General features: G+C 45.8%; 2 protein-coding genes across 3 annotated transcripts in view; both read right to left on the bottom strand.

Moving 5' to 3' along the window:
- F8 (coagulation factor VIII) overlaps window positions 1-10,502 on the bottom strand; it is a 158,942-nt gene extending 148,440 nt beyond the window's left edge. For both annotated transcript variants that reach the window (XM_004606583.3, XM_055120894.1), the window contains exon 1: window positions 10,357-10,502. In XM_004606583.3, the coding sequence (XP_004606640.3) occupies window positions 10,357-10,502 (146 nt within the window). The remainder of the gene's footprint in view (window positions 1-10,356) is intronic.
- An 836-nt stretch (window positions 10,503-11,338) lies between these two features.
- On the bottom strand, window positions 11,339-12,049 carry LOC101542575 (protein O-mannose kinase-like). The gene has a single exon (XM_055120898.1). The coding sequence runs from the start codon at window positions 12,047-12,049 to the stop codon at window positions 11,339-11,341; it is 711 nt and encodes a 236-aa protein (XP_054976873.1).
- Window positions 12,050-18,523: the final 6,474 nt, after the last annotated feature.

The raw sequence follows: 18,523 nt of genomic DNA, 5'->3' as shown, positions 1-18,523 counted from the left end.
AGCACAGCGGGTAGGGCGTTTGCCTTGCACGCGGCCGACCCGGGTTTGATTCCCAGCATCCCATATGGTCCCCTGAGCACCGCCAGGAGTCATTCCTGAGTGCAGAGCCAGGAGTAACCCCTGTGCATCGCCAGGTGTGACCCAAAAAGCAAAAAAAATAAATAAATAAAAAAATAAAATAAAACTAAATTAATTAAATACTGGCCACACAAAACGTTGTCCAGGACCTTTGCAACTAGCATGTTCATGGAATGGTGGGAGTATAAAATGTCTATTCTGGAAACAGACTAGCAATTCTTCTAAAGTAAAACATGGATATACCATATGATCCAGAAACTTCACTCTCACATATTTCAGATATTTGAAAACAAATGTCCACACAAAAAAAATCTTGTACAGAAGTGACCATAGCAGTTTCTTTCCTAGTAGACACTGAACTAGAAAAGACACTGAATGGATATGAACGTTGTAATATATTCCCATAATGGAGCAGTTATTAGCAATAAAAAGGATGCACCTATGTCATACCATGACCTGGATCAATTTCCAAGTTATGATGCTAAAGATAAACATGCAGAGCTGGAGCCAGACACATAGGAGATGTGTTACACTGCACGTGGCTGGGATGTGGCTCAGGGGCAGAGCACTTGATGTTTGAAGCCCTGGGTCTGATACCAGGCACCTCAAGCACTGCCAGGAGTAATTTCTAAATTCTAACCTGGGAATAGGCCCTAAGTACTGCTGGATTTGGCCCCCAAACAAAACAAAACAAAAATAAAAACATCTTGGGGCTGGAGTGATAGCATAGCGGGTAGGGCGTTTGCCTTGCACGCAGCCGACCCGGGTTCAAATCCCAGCATCCCATATGGTCCCCTGAGCACCGCCAGGAGTAATTCCTGAGTGCGGAGCCAGGAGTAACCCCTGTGCATCGCCAGGTGTGACCCAAAAACCAAAAAATAAATAAATAAATAAATAAAATAAAAACATCTATACTCCAGGGACAGGGATGTGGCTAAGTGATAAGAGCATGGTTTGCATACATGAAACCTGGGTTTAATCCCTAGCACCACAAAAACAAAGTCAAACTGTACAAAGCAATATCACGAATAGTGTGGTATGACAAAAAAACAGACATGCACGGCAAGGATTATTCTCAACAGGGAAAAACTAAGGGCCTTTCCTCTGAGATCAGGCACAAGACAAGGATGCCCACTCTCACCACTACTCTTCAATATAGTACTGGAAGTACTTGTGATAGCTATTAGACAAGAAAAAGAGATTAAGGGCATCCAGATAGGAAAGGAAGAAATCAAACTCTCACTATTTGCAGACGATATGATACTATATCTAGAGAAGCCTAAAACCTCTACTAAGACTCTCTTAGAAACAATAGACTTATACAGTAAAGTTGCAGGCTACAAAATCAATACCCAAAAATCCATGGCCTTCATATATGCAAACAATGAGGCAGAGGAAAGGGACATAAAAAAAGCAACCCCATTCACAATCATGCCCCAGAAAATCAAGTACCTCGGAATCAGCTTAACCAAGGAAGTAAAAGACCTCTACAAAGAAAACTACAAAACGCTACTCCATGAAATCAAAGAGGACATGAGGAAATGGAAACATATACCCTGCTCGTGGATAGGGAGAATCAATGTTGTCAAAATGGCAATACTCCCCAAAGCATTATACAGATTCAACGCAATCCCTATAAGTATACCCATGACATTCTTCAAAGAAATGGATCAAGCAATCTTAAAATTCATATGGAACAACAAATGTCCAAGGATAGCTAAAACAATTCTTGGGAAAAAGACGATGGGAGGCATCACCCTCCCCAACCTCAATCTTTACTACAAAGCAGTAACAATTAAAACAGCATGGTACTGGAACAAAGGCAGAGCCATAGACCAATGGAACAGGGTGGAATACCCTTACACACAACCCCAAATGTATGATCATCTAATCTTTGATAAGGGAGCAAGAGATGTGAAGTGGAGCAAGGAAAGCCTCTTTAACAAATGGTGCTGGCACAACTGGACAACCACATGCAAAAAAATGGGCTTAGAACTCGACCTGACACCATGCACAAAAGTCAGATCAAAATGGATTAAAGACCTCAACATTAGACCACAAACCATAAGGTACATTGAAGACAAGGTCGGCAAAACCCTCCACGATATTGAAGATAAAGGTATCTTCAAAGGTGACACAGAACTAAGCAATCTAGTAAAAACAGAGATCAACAAATGGGACTACATTAAACTAAAAAGCTTCTGCACCGCAAAAGATACAGTGACCAGAATCCAAAGACTATCCACAGAATGGGAAAGGATATTTACACAATACCCATCAGATAAGGGGTTCATATCAATGGTATATAAAGCACTGGTTGAACTCTACAAGAAGAAAACATCCAACCCCATCAAAAAATGGGGCGAAGAAATGAACAGAAACTTTACCAAAGAAGAAATACGAATGGCCAAAAGGCACATGAAAAAGTGCTCTACATCACTAATCATCAGAGAGATGCAGATCAAAACAACCACAAGATACCACCTCACACCACAGAGACTAGCGCACATCCAAAAGAACAAAAGCAACCGCTGTTGGAGAGGATGTGGCGAGAAAGGGACCCTTCTACACTGCTGGTGGGAATGCCGACTGGTTCAGCCCTTCTGGAAAACAATATGGACGATTCTCAAAAAATTAGAAATTGAGCTCCCATTTGACCCAGCAATACCACTGCTGGGAATATATCCCAGAGAGGCAAAAAAGTATAATCGAAATGGCATCTGCACATGTATGTTCATCGCAGCACTGTTTACAATAGCCAGAATCTGGAAAAAACCCGAATGCCCTAGAACGGATGACTGGTTGAGGAAACTTTGGTACATCTATACAATGGAATACTATGCAGCTGTTACAAAAAAGGAGGTCACAAATTTTTTATTTAAGTCGATCGGCATGAAAAGTTTCATGCTAAGTGAAATGAGTCAGAAAGAGAGAGACAGACATAGAAAGATTGCACTCATCTATGACATATAGAATAACAGAGTGGGAGACTAACACCCAAGAATTGTAGAAACAACTACCAGGAGGTTGACTCCATGGCTAGGAGGCTGGCCTCACATTCTGGGGAAAGGGCAACTCAGAGAAGGGATCACCAACTATAATGTAGTCGAAGGCCATGTGGGAGAAGGTGCCGGAGTCCAGCTCCGGCATGAAGACCACCGACTCAGAGATGATGCATTGACCAGCAGCTATCGAGGCTAAAGGCCCCGTTTATTCTCAAGCAAGCAGTTTTATATTATTTGCATACCTTGGCCCAGGCACGTAGCCAAGTCCAAAGATGTTCTCATGGGTTAGACATATTTTGTGTTTGTCTCAAGATGTTCTCATTAAAAATACCAAGTCAAATTATTCCCAAGGTTACTTAGAGCACGAGAAGTATGTACGGGCAGGATGTGCCCTGCTTATCTTGCTGGTAGGTTTTACCTTCAAGGCCCCTCTTTCAAGAGGCCCTCTGCACAGGACTCTCCCAAGCCCCCAGTGCAGGTCATACAAAGTTCATTGTCCCACGCTGGTCTCTAGTCTCTAGTCTATGTGCTCCAAGCAATCCCACTACAAGAAGGGAGTTGCGGGCTGAATGAGGGCTAGAGACTGAGCACAGTGGCCACTCAACACCTTTATTGCAAACCACAACAGCTAATTAGAGAGAGAGAACAGAAGGGAATGCCCTGCCACAGTGGCAGGGCGGGGTGGGGGGAGATGGGATCGGGGAGGGTGGGAGGGATGCTGGGTTTACTGGTGGTGGAGTATGGGCACTGGTGAAGGGATGGGTTCCCGAACTTTGTATGGGGGAAGCATAAGCACAGATGTGTATAAATCCGTAACTGTACCCTCATGGTGATTCATTAATTAAAAATAAATAAATTTATTTAAAAAAATAAATAAAAATAAAAATAATAAAAAAAACAGACATGCAGATCAATGTAAATGAATTAAGAGACCAAAAATATATACTGAATTAAGACCCCAGAAATAAACACACATGACAACAACAACAACAAATAATTTGTGACAAATGAAACAAGAATTTACAATGAAGCAAAAAAAAATAACCCCTCAACAAATGGTGCTGGGAAAACTGGATAGACATGCAAAAGGATAAATCTAAACCACGACCTAACAATACCCAAAGAAATGAATTCAAAATGGATTAAAGAATTGGTTGCAGGCCAGAAACTATAAGATACATAAAATAAAATATACGTGATATTCCCTGAACATCACTTTTAGAGATGCCTTTGGAAACTTGAACAACAAGTGAAACAAAAGTAAAACCAAATAAAATTTTTACTTTACAACAAACTAAAAAGATGCTGCACTAAATGTGGATTAAACGGAGGATATCATGTTAAGCAAAATAAATTAAAGGGAGAAGGACAAACAACAGATGATCTCACTCATCTGTGGAAGACAGAGAGTCAAAATAAGAACATAGTACTGAGCAATGACAAACACTTGATAGTGGAATACACAACCAACTACCACGCAGAGTGGGAAAGAAAAAAGGAAAAAAAGACCAAGCTAGAAGAGATGTAGTGACCGTGGTGGAGAGCCAGGAACATTTTGGCGGGGGGGTGGGGCAGAAGCTTTGGATATCAATAGCATAAATTTTATCTATTGTCATTTCCTAAACTAAAATAATTTTAAGGGGTTGGAGCAGTAGTACAGTGGATAGGGCACTTGTCTTCACATGGCCAGCCCAGGTGGGATCCCCGAAACTGCATATGGATAGTCTCCTGAGCCCAGAGCCTGGAGTAAGCTCTGAGCACAGTCACATGTGGCCCAAAATACAAAAAAATACAGGTGAACCATATGCATGTGAAAGATGTTCATCATCTCTTATTATATTGAAAATGAAGTCAAAGCCACAGTAAGCTATCATTGGACACCTTTGGGAATGGCTTTAATAGAAAACACACAAGGGGCCAGAGTGATGGTACTGCAGGTAGGGCCCTTTCCTTGCACATACTAACCTGAGTCCGATCCCTGACACTCCTTATGGTTCCCTGAGCCCTGCCAGGAGTGATACCAGAGCCAGGAATAAGTTCTGAGTGCCACTTGGTGTGGCCCCAAAACCAAAAAAAGATATGAGGGGGGTAATAGAGATAGCTCAATGGACTGAGCACATGCTTTACATGCAGGAGGCCTACGTTTGATCCACAGAACTGCTAAGCACAGAGCTAGGAGTCCCATGTTCAATTCCCAGCACTACATAGTTCTCCTTTACACCTTATATGTAAATATAAATATAGGCACCTTATATATAAAAATGTCACTGCTACTTCATGCAGAGAGGTAACGAAATACCTCGATGTATATGACAAAACTAAAGAAATTTTTTCATAAGAGTGATAATATTCATTTGATACCAATAAAGTGTTGAAAAATAAACTTAAAAGAAAGAATTGTTAGCACATAAAACCAACAACAATCAAATTATAGGAACAAGGGGCCGGAGCGATAGCACAGCGGGTAGGGCGTTTGCCTTGCATGCGGCCGACCCGGGTTCGATCCCCGGCATCCCATATGGTCCCCCAAGCACTGCCAGGAGTAATTTCTGAGTGCAAAGCCAGGAGTAACCCCTGAGCATCGCTGGGTGTGACCCAAAAAGCAAAAAAAAAAAAAAAAATTATAGGAACAATAGCTAGTCCAGACATATGAGGGTGCTCAATGTCAAAAAACCTATTCACATAATCTATTTCTTCATAAGCATATTAAGGAAGAAACTTAAGATGATGCCAATGAGGATTTTATGGAAAATCAGAAAAACGTAACAAAAGCTAGTTATAAAAATACATACTACATGTCATTTTAAATAGCAAAATATCATGATTAGATTAAGTAAAATAATGTAATAGACAGGAATGCTTGTTTTCACTTCTATTATACAGCATGATTTTGTATTTTCTTTTTCTTTTTTTTTTTTTGCTTTTTGGGTCACACCCAGCGATGCTCAGGGGTTACTCCTGGCTTTGCACTCAGGAATTACTCCTGGCAGTGCTTGGGGGACCATATGGGATGCCGGGGATCGAACCCGGGTCGGCCGCGTGCAAGGCAAACACCCTACCCGCTGTGCTATCGCTCCGGCCCCTGATTTTGTATTTTCTAACAAATTTAGTAAGAAAGAGAAGAGAAAAAAGTTATTGGTTTAAAGAAAAAAGCTAAAATCAGTATAATTTGGCTCATTTTGGATATCACTCAATACCCATGTAGACTCCAACGCAAAATTGCTAGAATTTAAATTTTTAAAGGTAGTTGGATTAAGATGAATATTCACAAACCAATATTTTTTCTCTATTATGGTACCAATAATCAAGAAATGGAAAATTGGTCGAGAGCAATAGTACAGCAGGTAGAGCGCTTGTCTTCCATGAATCCAACCCGGATTTGATCCCCAGGCATCCCAGATGATCTCCTGAGCACCGCCAGGCACAGTTCCTGAGCACAGGAACCAGGAGCCACAGAGCCAGGAGTAACCCCTGAGCATTTCTAGGTGTGGCCCAAAAACAACAAAAAGGAAATAGTAGGGCCAGAGAAAGAGGATGGTTGCAAGGTACTTGGCCTCCATATGGCTGATCCCAGTTCAATCCTTGGCACAACATATGGTACCCCAAGCACCACCAAGAGTGATCCCTGAGCACAGAGCCAGGAGTAGGCCCTGAAAACTGCTGGACATGGCCACTAATATCCCCAAATGAAAATAAGAAAAACATTTTATTGTAATAGCAGCATTCTTATAAAATGCATAGGGATAAATGCAATAATACAATTATTTACATTAATAATAGAACTAGTAAAATTAGTGCACAAGTTTCATAAAATTATGGTTAGAATTCCCACAGAGCTTGGCTTTTGTTGTTTGGTTGGTTTGGAGGACCACACCCTGTAGTGTTCAGGTCTACCCGGTAGTGCTGGGGGATCACATGATGTCAGGGATCAAACCTGACCGCTCCTCATGCACAGCATGCACTACAGTTCTTTGATCTTCTCAGACCCTGACAAAGCAAATTTATTTGGGGGCTGGTTTAGGGCTATCCTCAGAGGTGTGTGGGGCTTACTTCTGGCTCTATGTCTAGGGATCACTCCTGGCAGTGCTCAGGGAACCGTATGTGGTGCCAAGGATCAAACTATGATTGGTTGTGTGTAAGGTAAGGTACTATCTCTTGTTAACCCTGGTACTATCTCTCAGACCCTAGCAAAGTCCTTTTAGCTAAAGTTGGTAACTCTGAACATATAAAGAAAAGATATTTATTCAAAAATGTAAATGAAAATGTTGGGCCAGGGAGATAGCTCAATGAGCTGGAGCATATGCTTTGCATGTGGAAGGCCTGGGTTTGAGTCCAACACCACACGGTCCTCTGGGCACCACCAAACAAAAGCAAAGCAAAACGAACATAAACTTTTGGGGGGTCAAAGTTAAAAACAATGTCAATAGAGAAATAATAGGATTGCCATGACATTATAATAAATATAGATCAGGGCCAGAATGATAGTACAGAGGGTAGGACATTTGCCTTGTACCCAGTTGACTCAGGTTAGACCCCAAGCATCCCATATGCTCCTGCGAGCCCACCAGATGCAATTCCTGAGTTCAGAACCAGGAGTAGCCCTGGAGTACTTCCAGGTGAGACCCCAAATCCAAAATAAATATACATCAGTATATCGATAGCACAGAGGGTAGGGCATTTGCCTTGTATACTGCCAACCCGGATTCAGTTCGTCCGTCCCTCTCGGAGAGCCCGGCAAGCTACCGAGAGTATCTCGCCTGCATGGCAGAGCTTGGCAAGCTACCCATGGCATAGTCGATATGCCAAAAACAGTAACAACAAGCCTCTCGATGGAGATGTTACTGGTGCCCACATGAGCAAATTGGTGCGCAATGGGATGACAGTGATACAGTTATACATAAACAAGTGATGGGGAAAATGTTTGAAGAATCTTTGTTTGCTTGGAAATTAAATCTGGAAAGGTTGTATACCCTTCATCCCAGTTATGTGTGTCTTGAGAATGTGTCTCACAGAAATGAAAGCACCAGGAAGGCAATAGGGAAGGAGTGGGGGGAAAAATAAAAGCACCAGGGCCAAATGCACGGTTCAAGTGACTACTATGACCAAGACCCTGTGATCAAGACCCTGGTACTGGCTGGGTAGAGTCCAGGTCTCTGAGTACTGCCAGGAATGTAAGGATTTTTTTTTTTTGCTTTTTGGGTCACACCCGGCGATGGGTGATTCAACCAACCTCATGGGTTGCTGAGATTCAAACCCGGGTCGGCCGTGTGCAAGGCAAATGCCCTACCTGCTGTACTATCGCTCCAGCCCAGGAATGTCAGTTTTTAAGGACCCCCCCCAAAAAAAATAGGGCCAGAGGGATAATACAGTCTGTAAGGCTTTGACATTGTAAGCAGCTGACCTAGGTTCACTCCCTGGCACCACATGGACCCCCCAGCTCATATTACTGGGAGTGATCTCCAAGCTTGGGAGTTGGAGGTACTACCAAGTGCCACCATGTCTAACCACCAAATTAAAACAAAATAAATTTAAAATAAAAGAACTAAAGCATTAGCTTGTGCAATGGCATAGGTTATGATGGAAACAAAAAAAAAATCTTGGAATAAGATTGAATAATTGAAATGATGCCAGTTGATTCATACAGAATTCTACTAGGTGCTAAGGAGCAAGAAAGTGTGTATAGTAACTCAATTTTGTAAACCAATCTCCAAGAAAACCTTTGTTTGCATGCGTATGTGTTATCCTGAGAATACTTCACTGGGACAGAAGACAAGAGCAAATGTAGAATTGTGGTCAGAAAAAGAACCAAGAGGACAATAAGTGTGTAGTATTTGACCATATTTCACATTTATAATGCCAGTCCATGTGTACTGAGCTAAAATCTTTGTATGTGCATTCAAAGAGAAGAAAATAATTTAAAATAAAGAATTTCAGCATTTAATTCAATGAGCATAAATTAGGAAAAACAAAATGACCCAAGGAAAATTTTAAGAAGGAAAGAATGATGAAAGTAAAAGCAGAACTTAATAGCCGTAAAAGATGTTTTCTGACAAAAGCATTAAAATTACAAAAATTCCTGAAAATATCATTATTTGGGGAGTGGGCACACTTTGCAGTACTCAGGCCTAAATCCTGCCTCTGCACTCAAGGATCACTCATGGCGGGGCTTGTTGTACCATATGTGGTGCTAGGAATAGAACCCAGGGTGGCCATGAGCGAGATAAGCATCCTACTCACTGTACTATTGTTCCAGCCCACTGAAAATATTATTTTAATTGAATTTTATTTTATTGGGAGGACCAGGTCTGGAAGTGTTCGAGGGACCAGGCAATGGTGGGGAGTGAACACAGGCTCTTGTACATGCAAGCCACATCTCCACCACTTGAGCCACATCCCTGGCACCTGGAAATCACTTGGGGGTGTGGGGGTTTGAGGCCACATGCGGCAGTTCTCGAGATCTACTTCCAGTTCTGTGTTAAGCAGGAGGTCACTTCCGGTGTGATACCTGGGGGACCACACTGTGTCAGGGATCCAGGTGGGACTGATTTGCATGCTCTGTAAATGCCTTAATTTCTGTACTATTCCTCTTGCCCTGGAAATATTTTTTAAAAGAAAGGAAGAGATAGCAAACTGAATACACAGCAAGAAATAGGAGATATAAGCAGAGACTTAGAACAGTGTAAAAATATCACAAAATTTCTGTAACTTGAATTTAACACATTATCAAACTTGGGGGACAAGAGCAGACTTTTGGGGAAAATATATAGAACCAAAATGACTGAAGCAGAAGGAGAAAAATAGGAATAATTCAATGCCCATAAATAAAGAGTCTAGATGACTTAATTTGGCTCTCTCCAAATGCAGCAGACCACAACAGATAAATAGCTTGTGCCCTCACGGTGAATACTATGCTTTCACCCAAACTGGGCGTGACCTTAAGCAAAGCTCCTGCATAAACAGTGTGTTGGGGTCTCACTGACCTGGTCGCCTCCATGCGAGCCTGCGGGGAGACTGAGGCAAGAATTGCTGGGGATAACTCCTTATTATTTCACTGTCCCTGCCACCCCCACTCTAGTTTTCAGACTGACAACATGTAATGAAGGGAAGTTTGGACATGGCAGAACAGAATTTCACCAATCTGCCCTAGATCAAGGCTTGGCTATAGGACCCTGGTTGTCAATAATCCAGCCGCAGGCAACCCTGACTGCAAAGGGCTCCAGGAATCAACCCAGCCCAGACCTGCACGCGGAGTCTCCAGGGCAGCCCCGCTTACCTAGGCTCCACCTGCAGCTCTTCGAGAAGCTCGCTGTGCGTGTAGTCCCAGAGCATGGGCATGGCTCCCAGGTAGTGTTTCCTGGTGGCACTAAAGCCAACTCGCCAGACACACAGAAAGAGGCAGGTGCAGAGATGTGCGTACATGGCTTTCCTGCTAGGAAACGTTCAGCTGGAGAGTTGAGGGATAACTCTTCCTGGAGAAAGCAAGGCAGCTTCTCTCGTGTCCAGGGACAAGCCCTCACGGTCCCCCCGAGGTGAGGGCCACGGAGCCACAGGCGCTAGGCTGAGCAGTAGCGGATAGGGCTGCTTCCTTTGGGGCAGTGGGAAGCAGCCACAGGAAGACACAAAGAAGGAAAAAGGAGGCTGAGCTAAAGTTTAACCCATTCCCCCCAGGAGCGTGAGGGACCGAAACTCAGACCTACTGGAGGTGAAGTCAAAGCCAAGAGTGCAGTTAATTTCTACTGGTATTCCTTTTGGGAGGTCTGTTTGGGGGGTCACATGCAGTGCAGTTTGGGGCTACTCACAGTCCATGGCTTGGGACCCTCTCCCTGGGATCAAACTCAAGCCTCCTGCGTATAGACCATGCGCTCCAGTCCTCAGTAAGCATTCTTCCCTGCCCCACTAAGCGACTTTTTTTTTACGTTGGAGACTCAATCACACTTTATTGATGGGTACTTAAAGAGCTTCTCTATATACACGACTCACTAGCTTACAAGATGAATTATTCAGGCAGGTGAAGTCTCTGTGGAGTTGATTTTGGAAACTTCTTCACAGATTGGTTGGGTTCAATTTGTACACATCTGCACCTGGGAGTGATTGGTGGGAGATTCAATCCAGTTGTTTGCTCTAACTTAGCACCTTCTGTCTGCCTGGATCACCAGGAGAGGCAGGACGCAGAAACACTAAGGAAGCAGAGTTCCTGCAATGATTCTACCTGTTCTCTTAACTTCATCCTTGCCTATCACTCACAGGACTGGATTTTAGAGCATTTCTCTTGTCTGAGGCACTAAAGTCTCTCTAAGTGAACTCAAGCCCTTGTGGTAAGTATCCAGCACAGCCTGAGCAGTGGGCCTTTCTGCGGGAGTCTGGCTCTTACACGCCTTATGAATGTCAAACAAATGGAAGCGGACCATATCACTCCCTTCCACGTGTCCCAAAAGGAAACTTGAGACATCTGGAATCTTCCAAATATCAACCTTCTCGTCATACGGAGGCATGAGGTCATCCTGAAAAGGCACATTTTCCCCATGGGGCCACAGCTGCTCTGGGGCCACAAAGTCTCTGTGGAGCTGCCTGTGGCCACACTTCACCAGCGGCTCGGAGCTGTGGTTCACCAGGGGCAGGGCGTCTAGGTCACTGGGGATGATACTGAAGTTACTGGTCAGCAAATACTGGGACAGCGTCTTGGGCAAATCATTGGAGTCACACATTACCCGCGTGCCCGCGGGGCTGTGGTGCAGGTAGTCAATGATACTCACGTAAGCGATGGCCAGCTGCAGTCGTTGCGGCCACGTGTTCATGTGCTGGTACTTGGGAAGGTTCACAGTCTCTTCCAAGTTGCTCAAGGAGCCTAAGGGGTGGTACTCAGTGAGAACAGTGTTGTCTTCCTCACAGTAGCCAAGCAGTGTGACAACATGTTTGCTCTGTAGAGATTTGAGCATCTGAAGTCCGTGCAGGAAATCCTCTTGCATTTCCAGACTGGTGAGGCGTGAGAGCAACTTTGCGTTCCTTCTACTCTGACAGAAAGACCTGTATTTCGCAACTCAATTTTTTTTTAAGTTGAGCATTGTAGCTGCAATGTTTGTGCCATCCTGGTACACAGGGAAAACACCATTTTCAGTGGTGAGATGTGACCGTCGCTAGTAAAACAGCTTTGAGACCAGGGGCAGGTGCGGACGCTTCCCTCTAGTACAGGCCGGCTGGTCTAGCAAAACACAAACGCAGTAATTCCCCGGAGCGCAACCCGGACGCTCCCGCGGCGCCGCCTCGCGGCTGAGAGGCCAGAGCTGCCGTTCCCGCTCCCGGGCCTGAGAGCTCGGCCGGGGCGGCCGCCACTGCCGGGAAGGCCCCCAGCCCCCCCCCCCCCCCCCCCGGTCCCGACACCCGCGAGACGCAGGAAGGAAACCTAACGGGAGGAAGCGGGCCGGGTCCGCCTTTCTGACCTCGAGTTCTCCGGCCGGTCCCGGCGGCCGACGCGCGCTGTGCGGGGAGGGGCTTCCCGGGGGCTCCGGAAAGGGTGGGCGCCGACGCCGGGCGCGGGGTCCTGCCCACTGTGCTCTCCGGCCGCGTCTCCGCGGGGCGCCCGGAGCCTGGGGAGGGCCGGGCGGGAGGTGGGGGCGCGCGGGGGCCCGCCTCGCCTCGCCCATTGGTCCGCCCCCCCCCACTAAGCGACTTTTCCACACCGCAAAGCCGATCTCAACACTCCTGAGCTCAGACCCCCTCCACTGCCGTCGTTCAAGGTCAAGTGCTTCCCCATCTCCTCTCAGTGTGTCTGCATTCAGTCTGGCCGCTGGCCTCTGCCTCGTCCTGAAGAGACCAAGTAGGCCTCTGTGCCCACCATTCTATACCCGAGATTTCTTTCTCCCATCTCCACTCGGGCCCCGTCGTGGACTCCCTTCAAGCCTCGGCTCCAGCCTTGTTTTCTCAGTGAGCTCAAGGCTGCATTATCATGCTTACTTTGTCAGCACGCCAGCCTCGCTGGAACTACTCACCTGCCTCTTGCCTCCCTTTTCTGCAGAGTACTCAGAACACCTGAGGGCCTCAGGGGTCACTCCAGACCATACTCAGTTGACCATGTGGTATCAGGGATCCAACCTAGGCTTCCTGCATGTAAGTGAGGCCCAGTCCATTGCACTATCTCTCAGGCCCAGTGCATTCACTTCCGTTTCTTGAAATAGTGCCAAAAATCAAGCCCAGTGCCTCACACAAACAAGAAAAGTGCTCTACCATTGAGCCACATGTCCAGCCTTTGCGTATTCTGTTATCTTGCGTTCTGCCTGATGCTGCTTCCCTTCTTTTGGCCATTATTATCGGGTTCACACCCGGCAGTGCTCCAAAGCTCCAAGACGATGCTTGCATGGTAAGGCAGGGCCTTACACATTCAGGACATGAGCTCTCTCACTTATTCCCTGGCCTGTCCTGATATATATTTTTTGGGGGTCACACCCGGCGATGCTCAGGGGTTACTCCTGGCTCATGCACTCAGGAATTACTCCTGGTGGTGCTCAGGGGACCATATGGGATGCTGGGATTCGAACCTGGGTCTGCCGCGTGCAAGGCAAAGCCCTACCCGCTGTGCTATCACTCCAGCCCCTGTCCTGATATATTTTTAAACAGTTGTTTACATTTGCCGCAGAAACAATATATATCTATTTCCATCAAAACGTAGCCATGCTGGGGCTGGAGTAATAGTACAGCAGGTAGGGCACTTGCCTTACACATGGCCAACCTGGGTTAGCTATCAGGTACCCTAAATGGTTCCCCAAGCCTCTCCAGGAGTGATCCCTGAGTGCAGAGCCAGGAGGAAGTCCTGAGCCTCTCCAGATGTAGCCCCCTCACCCCCAAAAGAAACAAAGAGACAAAAAAGAAAAAAAACAAAATGTAGCCATACTTAGTTCAAGCTGATTCCTCCTTGGGACCTTAAAGAATAGTCACGCATCCAAAGAAAATGGACTGAGATGTTTAGAAGATAGACTAATACCAAAAGTCCATTTCTTCACAATGTGCCTGGAGGCCAAGGAGGGAACTCAAGGGGCTGGAGTGCATGCTTCGCATGTAAGAGGCCCAGGTTTTACCCCAGCACATCAATGGGAATAGCCCCCAGGGACCACCATGTGTGCTCCCCCCCACACCTACCAAAAAAACAATTTGGGGCTGGAGCAATAGCACAGCAGGTAGGGCGTTTGCCTTGCACACGGCCGACCCAGGTTCGATTCCCAACATCCCATATGGTCCTCTGAGCACCGCCAGTTGTAATTCCTGAGTGCATGAGCCAGGAGTAACCCCTGTTGCGTGAACATTCGTGTGGTCGGAGGCCGTGCGGTCAGAGGCGCTGAAATAAGGCATGAGGAAGAAATGTCCTGATTGGAGGACTAAGGCTCTCTCTGGCTCTTAGCAAAGGCAGAAGGCCTCGTGGACCCCCTTTTATTGATCATGGTAGCTCTAAAGGGTGCAATACAGTGACGTCACCAAAGGCATCAAAAGATGTTACAGGAAGAACATTGAGGCAACATTATTTCCTTGTATCTGTAGGCCAGTAATCTAGGCCTCCCGAAAGAAGATGCAAAACCAAAACTGAAACCTTCCTTGGGCTAAAAGCACTTGGATTTACATCCCAAAGACAAAACTGGGCCCTGCACCAGAAATCTACATCCCAAAGACTAGGCTGGGCCAGAGCCTACAATTTACAATATCAAAGGTCAGGCCTGGCTAATACCATCTGCATGTCAAAGACCAGCCAGGCTTCTGGGAGAGAAGGAAAACTGCTTTATTCAGTAGACTGAAATTATTTTTCTGAAGGCAGCTTGAAGGAGGAAAATGTTCAGCTTCATCCAAACCAGTCAGGACACACGAGAAATCTCGCCCATTTTCATGGGTCCCTATGTTCCTGTCCGTAGTACAGTACAGTACACATGGGCTCGCCCTGGTAGCTCAGTCCAGCCCCAACAAACCCCTGTGCATTGCTGGGTGTGACCCAAAAAGAAAAAAAAAACACCAATGGGCCTCTATTTTACATCTTGGAAACAAGCAGGAAGAAGCCCCTTTGGTAATCATTTGCTAACCTCTCTGCCAAGAAGAAGCAGTATATAGATATTACTTGGCATCTATGATATATTTATTCTAAGTGATTGCAACGAAGTGACTATTCTTGTCTTCAGAGTACAGGTAATAAAAAGCTAGGCAACCTGGTCATGGTCACGCGGCTTCCAAATGGTAGCATTTAGGATCTAAATGCTCTAGAGTCTGGGGCTGGAGCAATAGCATAGCGGGTAGGGTGCTTGCCTTGCACGCAGCCGACCCGGGCTCGATTCCCAGCATCCCATATGGTCCCCTGAGCACCGCCAGGGGTGATTCCTGAGTGCAGAGTCAGGAATAACCTCTGTGCATTGCCGGGTGTGACCAAAAAAGCAAAAATAAATAAATGAATAAATAAATGCTCTAGAGTCTGAATTTGGCTCTAAAGAGTGAGGAGTATAATCCTATGCCTTCGATACTTAGAGGTGAATAAAACCCACTTCTGGAGCCATAGTCCAGTGGGGAACACAGAAGTAAAGACAAAGATAGGAGAGATGGCTCAAAGGGCTGGAGCACGTGTTTTGCATGCAGGGGTCCCCAAGTTTTATTCCCAGTACCATAATGTTCCCCACCCCCAGCAACATTAGGAGGGCCCTCCTGAGCACTGAAATAGGAGTAACCCCTGAGGCTAAAAAGAACAGTAAGAAGAGGAAAGGTAGACAAATAGTTACTCTCTGTATGTTTTAAATTTTAGTCGCTGTGATTTATAGTTTTACAATACTGCCTTCATATGACATTCCTGCATATGACATTCCAGCACCACACCCGAGACCAGAGTGTTCATTTCCTTCTAGTATTGTCTCAGGGTCCCACCTCACTCCCCCAATGATGCTTCCCTCTCCACATTACACTGTATGGTAAGCTCACTTTGGTTTCTTCTCTTTGTTTTGTTAAAGCTCAGTTCTGTAGCCAAGTTCTTGGATTCTGTTGCTTTTGGCCTTCTGTTGGTTTGGCCCCTACTATGCTTCTTTATATTCTTCATATGAGCGAGAGCATTCTATATCTGTTCCTCTCCCTCTGGCAGACTTTACTTAGCACGATCCTCTCCAGTGCCACTCATGTAATGGCAAATTGCATGATTTTGTCTATCTTTCAAATTTTCGGCCACACCCGGTGGTTCTCAGGGCTTATTATTGGCTCTGTGCTCAGGTACCATCTTTTCTTATAGACAAGTAGTATTCCATTGTGTAGAGATATCGTAGTTTTTTGCACATATTAAAAAAGAAAAAACAACTAGTGTTGATGCAGATGTGGGGGAAAAAACCCTCTGCTGTTGGTGGCAATGTCAACTGGTTCAATATCTTTGGAAAACAATATAGACTCTTCTCAAAAACTAAGACTTAAGGGGCTGGAGCAATAGCACAGCGGGTAGGGCATTTGCCTTGCACTCGGCCGACCTGGGTTCGATTCCCAGCATCCCATATGGTCCCCTGAGCACAGCCAGGAGTAATTCCTGAGTGCAGAGCCAGGAGTAACCCTGTGCATCGCCGGGTGTGACCCCCCCAAAAAAACTAAGACTTAAGCTTCCATCCAACCCACCAATTCCAATTCTGGGCATGTACCCCAAAGGAACAAATATCCTGCTCAGAAAAGACATTTGTGTTCCTATGCTCATTGTAGCACTCTTCACAATAGCCAAAATCTGAAAACAGCCCAAGTTACTATCATTGTCTTGTTTGTTTTGGGGCCACACCCAGTGGTTCTCAGGGTTTACTCCTGGCTCTATGCTCAGGGATCAGTCTTGACTGGGCTCAGGGGACCATATGGGATGCCAGGGATCAAACCTGGGTGGGCCACTTCTAAGGCAAGTGCCCTACTCACTATGTGATTGCTCTTGCCCCTCAAGTTAGTACCAATTCATCCCATAGTCATGCTGCAATATAGAGAGGAAGTAACAATTGAGGTGCTAAAAATTTATTTTGCCTGAAATCATGAAACTAACCATAGAGAAGGGACCATTATGATAAAGATAGCAAAGATAGGGGGCTGGAGAGATAGCACAGTGGGTAGGGCATTTGCCTTACATGTGGCCAACCCGGGTTCCATTCCCGGCATCCCATATGGTCCCCTGAGCACCGCCAGGAGTAATTCCTGAGTGCATGAGCCAGGAATAACCCCTGCGCATCGCTGGATGTGACCCAAAAAGAAAAAAAATAGCAAAGATAGTTGAAAATGATCACTCTAGAACTCTGAACTCTGGATAGGAACTGCGTGCTGAAAGTAGGTAAAAAACAAACACTATAACCTGTCAGTATCTGTGTTGCACACCATAGTGCCCAAAAAAATAGAGAGAGAGAAAGAGAGAGAAAAGAGAAAGAAGGAGGAGGAGGAGGAGGAGGAGGAGGAGGAGGAGGAGGAGGAGGAGGAGGAGGAAAAGGAGAAAGAGGAGGAGGAGGGGGAGGAGGAGAGTGCCTGCCATAGAGTCATAGAGGCAGGCAGGTTGGGTGTGGGGTGGCAGGAGGGAAATTGGGGTCACTGGTGATGGAAAATGGACACTGGTGAAGGGATGGGTGTTGGCTCATTATATGACTGAAACCTAATCATGAACAAGTTTTTAATTATGTATGTCAGGGCTGGAGTGATAGCACAGCCGTTGGGCGTTCGACTTTCACGCGGCCAACCCGAGTTCGATTCCTCTGCCCCTCTCGGAGAGCCCAGCAAGCTACTGAGAGTATCAAGCCCTCGCGGCAGAGCCTGGCAAGCTACCCGTGCTTATTGGATATGCCAAAAACAGTAACAAATAAGTCTCTCAATGAGAGACGTTACTGGTGCCCGCTCGAACAGATCGATGTGCAACTGGATGACAGTGACACAGTGACAGTAATGTAATGGTGACTCAATTAAAAAATACAAATTTGAAAAACAAAAAAAAAAACCCTAACTTTTTTTTTTTTTGCTTTTTGAGTCACACACAGCAATGTATGTACAGGGGTTACTCCTGGCTCCTGCACTCAGGAATTACTCCTGGCGGTGCTTGGGGGACCATATGGGATGCTGCGGATTGAACCCGGGTCAGCCGCGTGCAAGGCAAACGTCCTACCCCTGTGCTATCACTCCAGCCTCAGCAGGTTACTATTTTAAATGAGGATGGTCATGGAAAGTGTAAAGTCAAACGTTCGAAAGGAATTTGGGCTTGGGCTTCTCAGGGAGGCTTGGGATTGGGATTGCCTGCTAGGCGAATTCCTCGCCGCTGTAGGGAGAAAAGATTTTCTGGGAACAGGAGTAGGAGCAGGGGGATCTGTTCACTGTATGGGCATAGGATAAGAGCACTGGAGAGTGAGAAACGGCTGTGAAGCTGCGGTGTGCAGGGGTTTGGAAGGACACCGCCAATTTAGAGTGGCGTGGGCGACCCGCCGTGGCTAAAGGGCTCC

This window comes from Sorex araneus, chromosome X (genome assembly GCF_027595985.1).
Source record: "Sorex araneus isolate mSorAra2 chromosome X, mSorAra2.pri, whole genome shotgun sequence".
Classification (NCBI taxonomy): domain Eukaryota; kingdom Metazoa; phylum Chordata; class Mammalia; order Eulipotyphla; family Soricidae; genus Sorex; species Sorex araneus.
The sequence above is the reverse complement of the archived record's forward strand: the minus strand, read 5'-3'. Positions and strand labels throughout refer to the sequence as shown.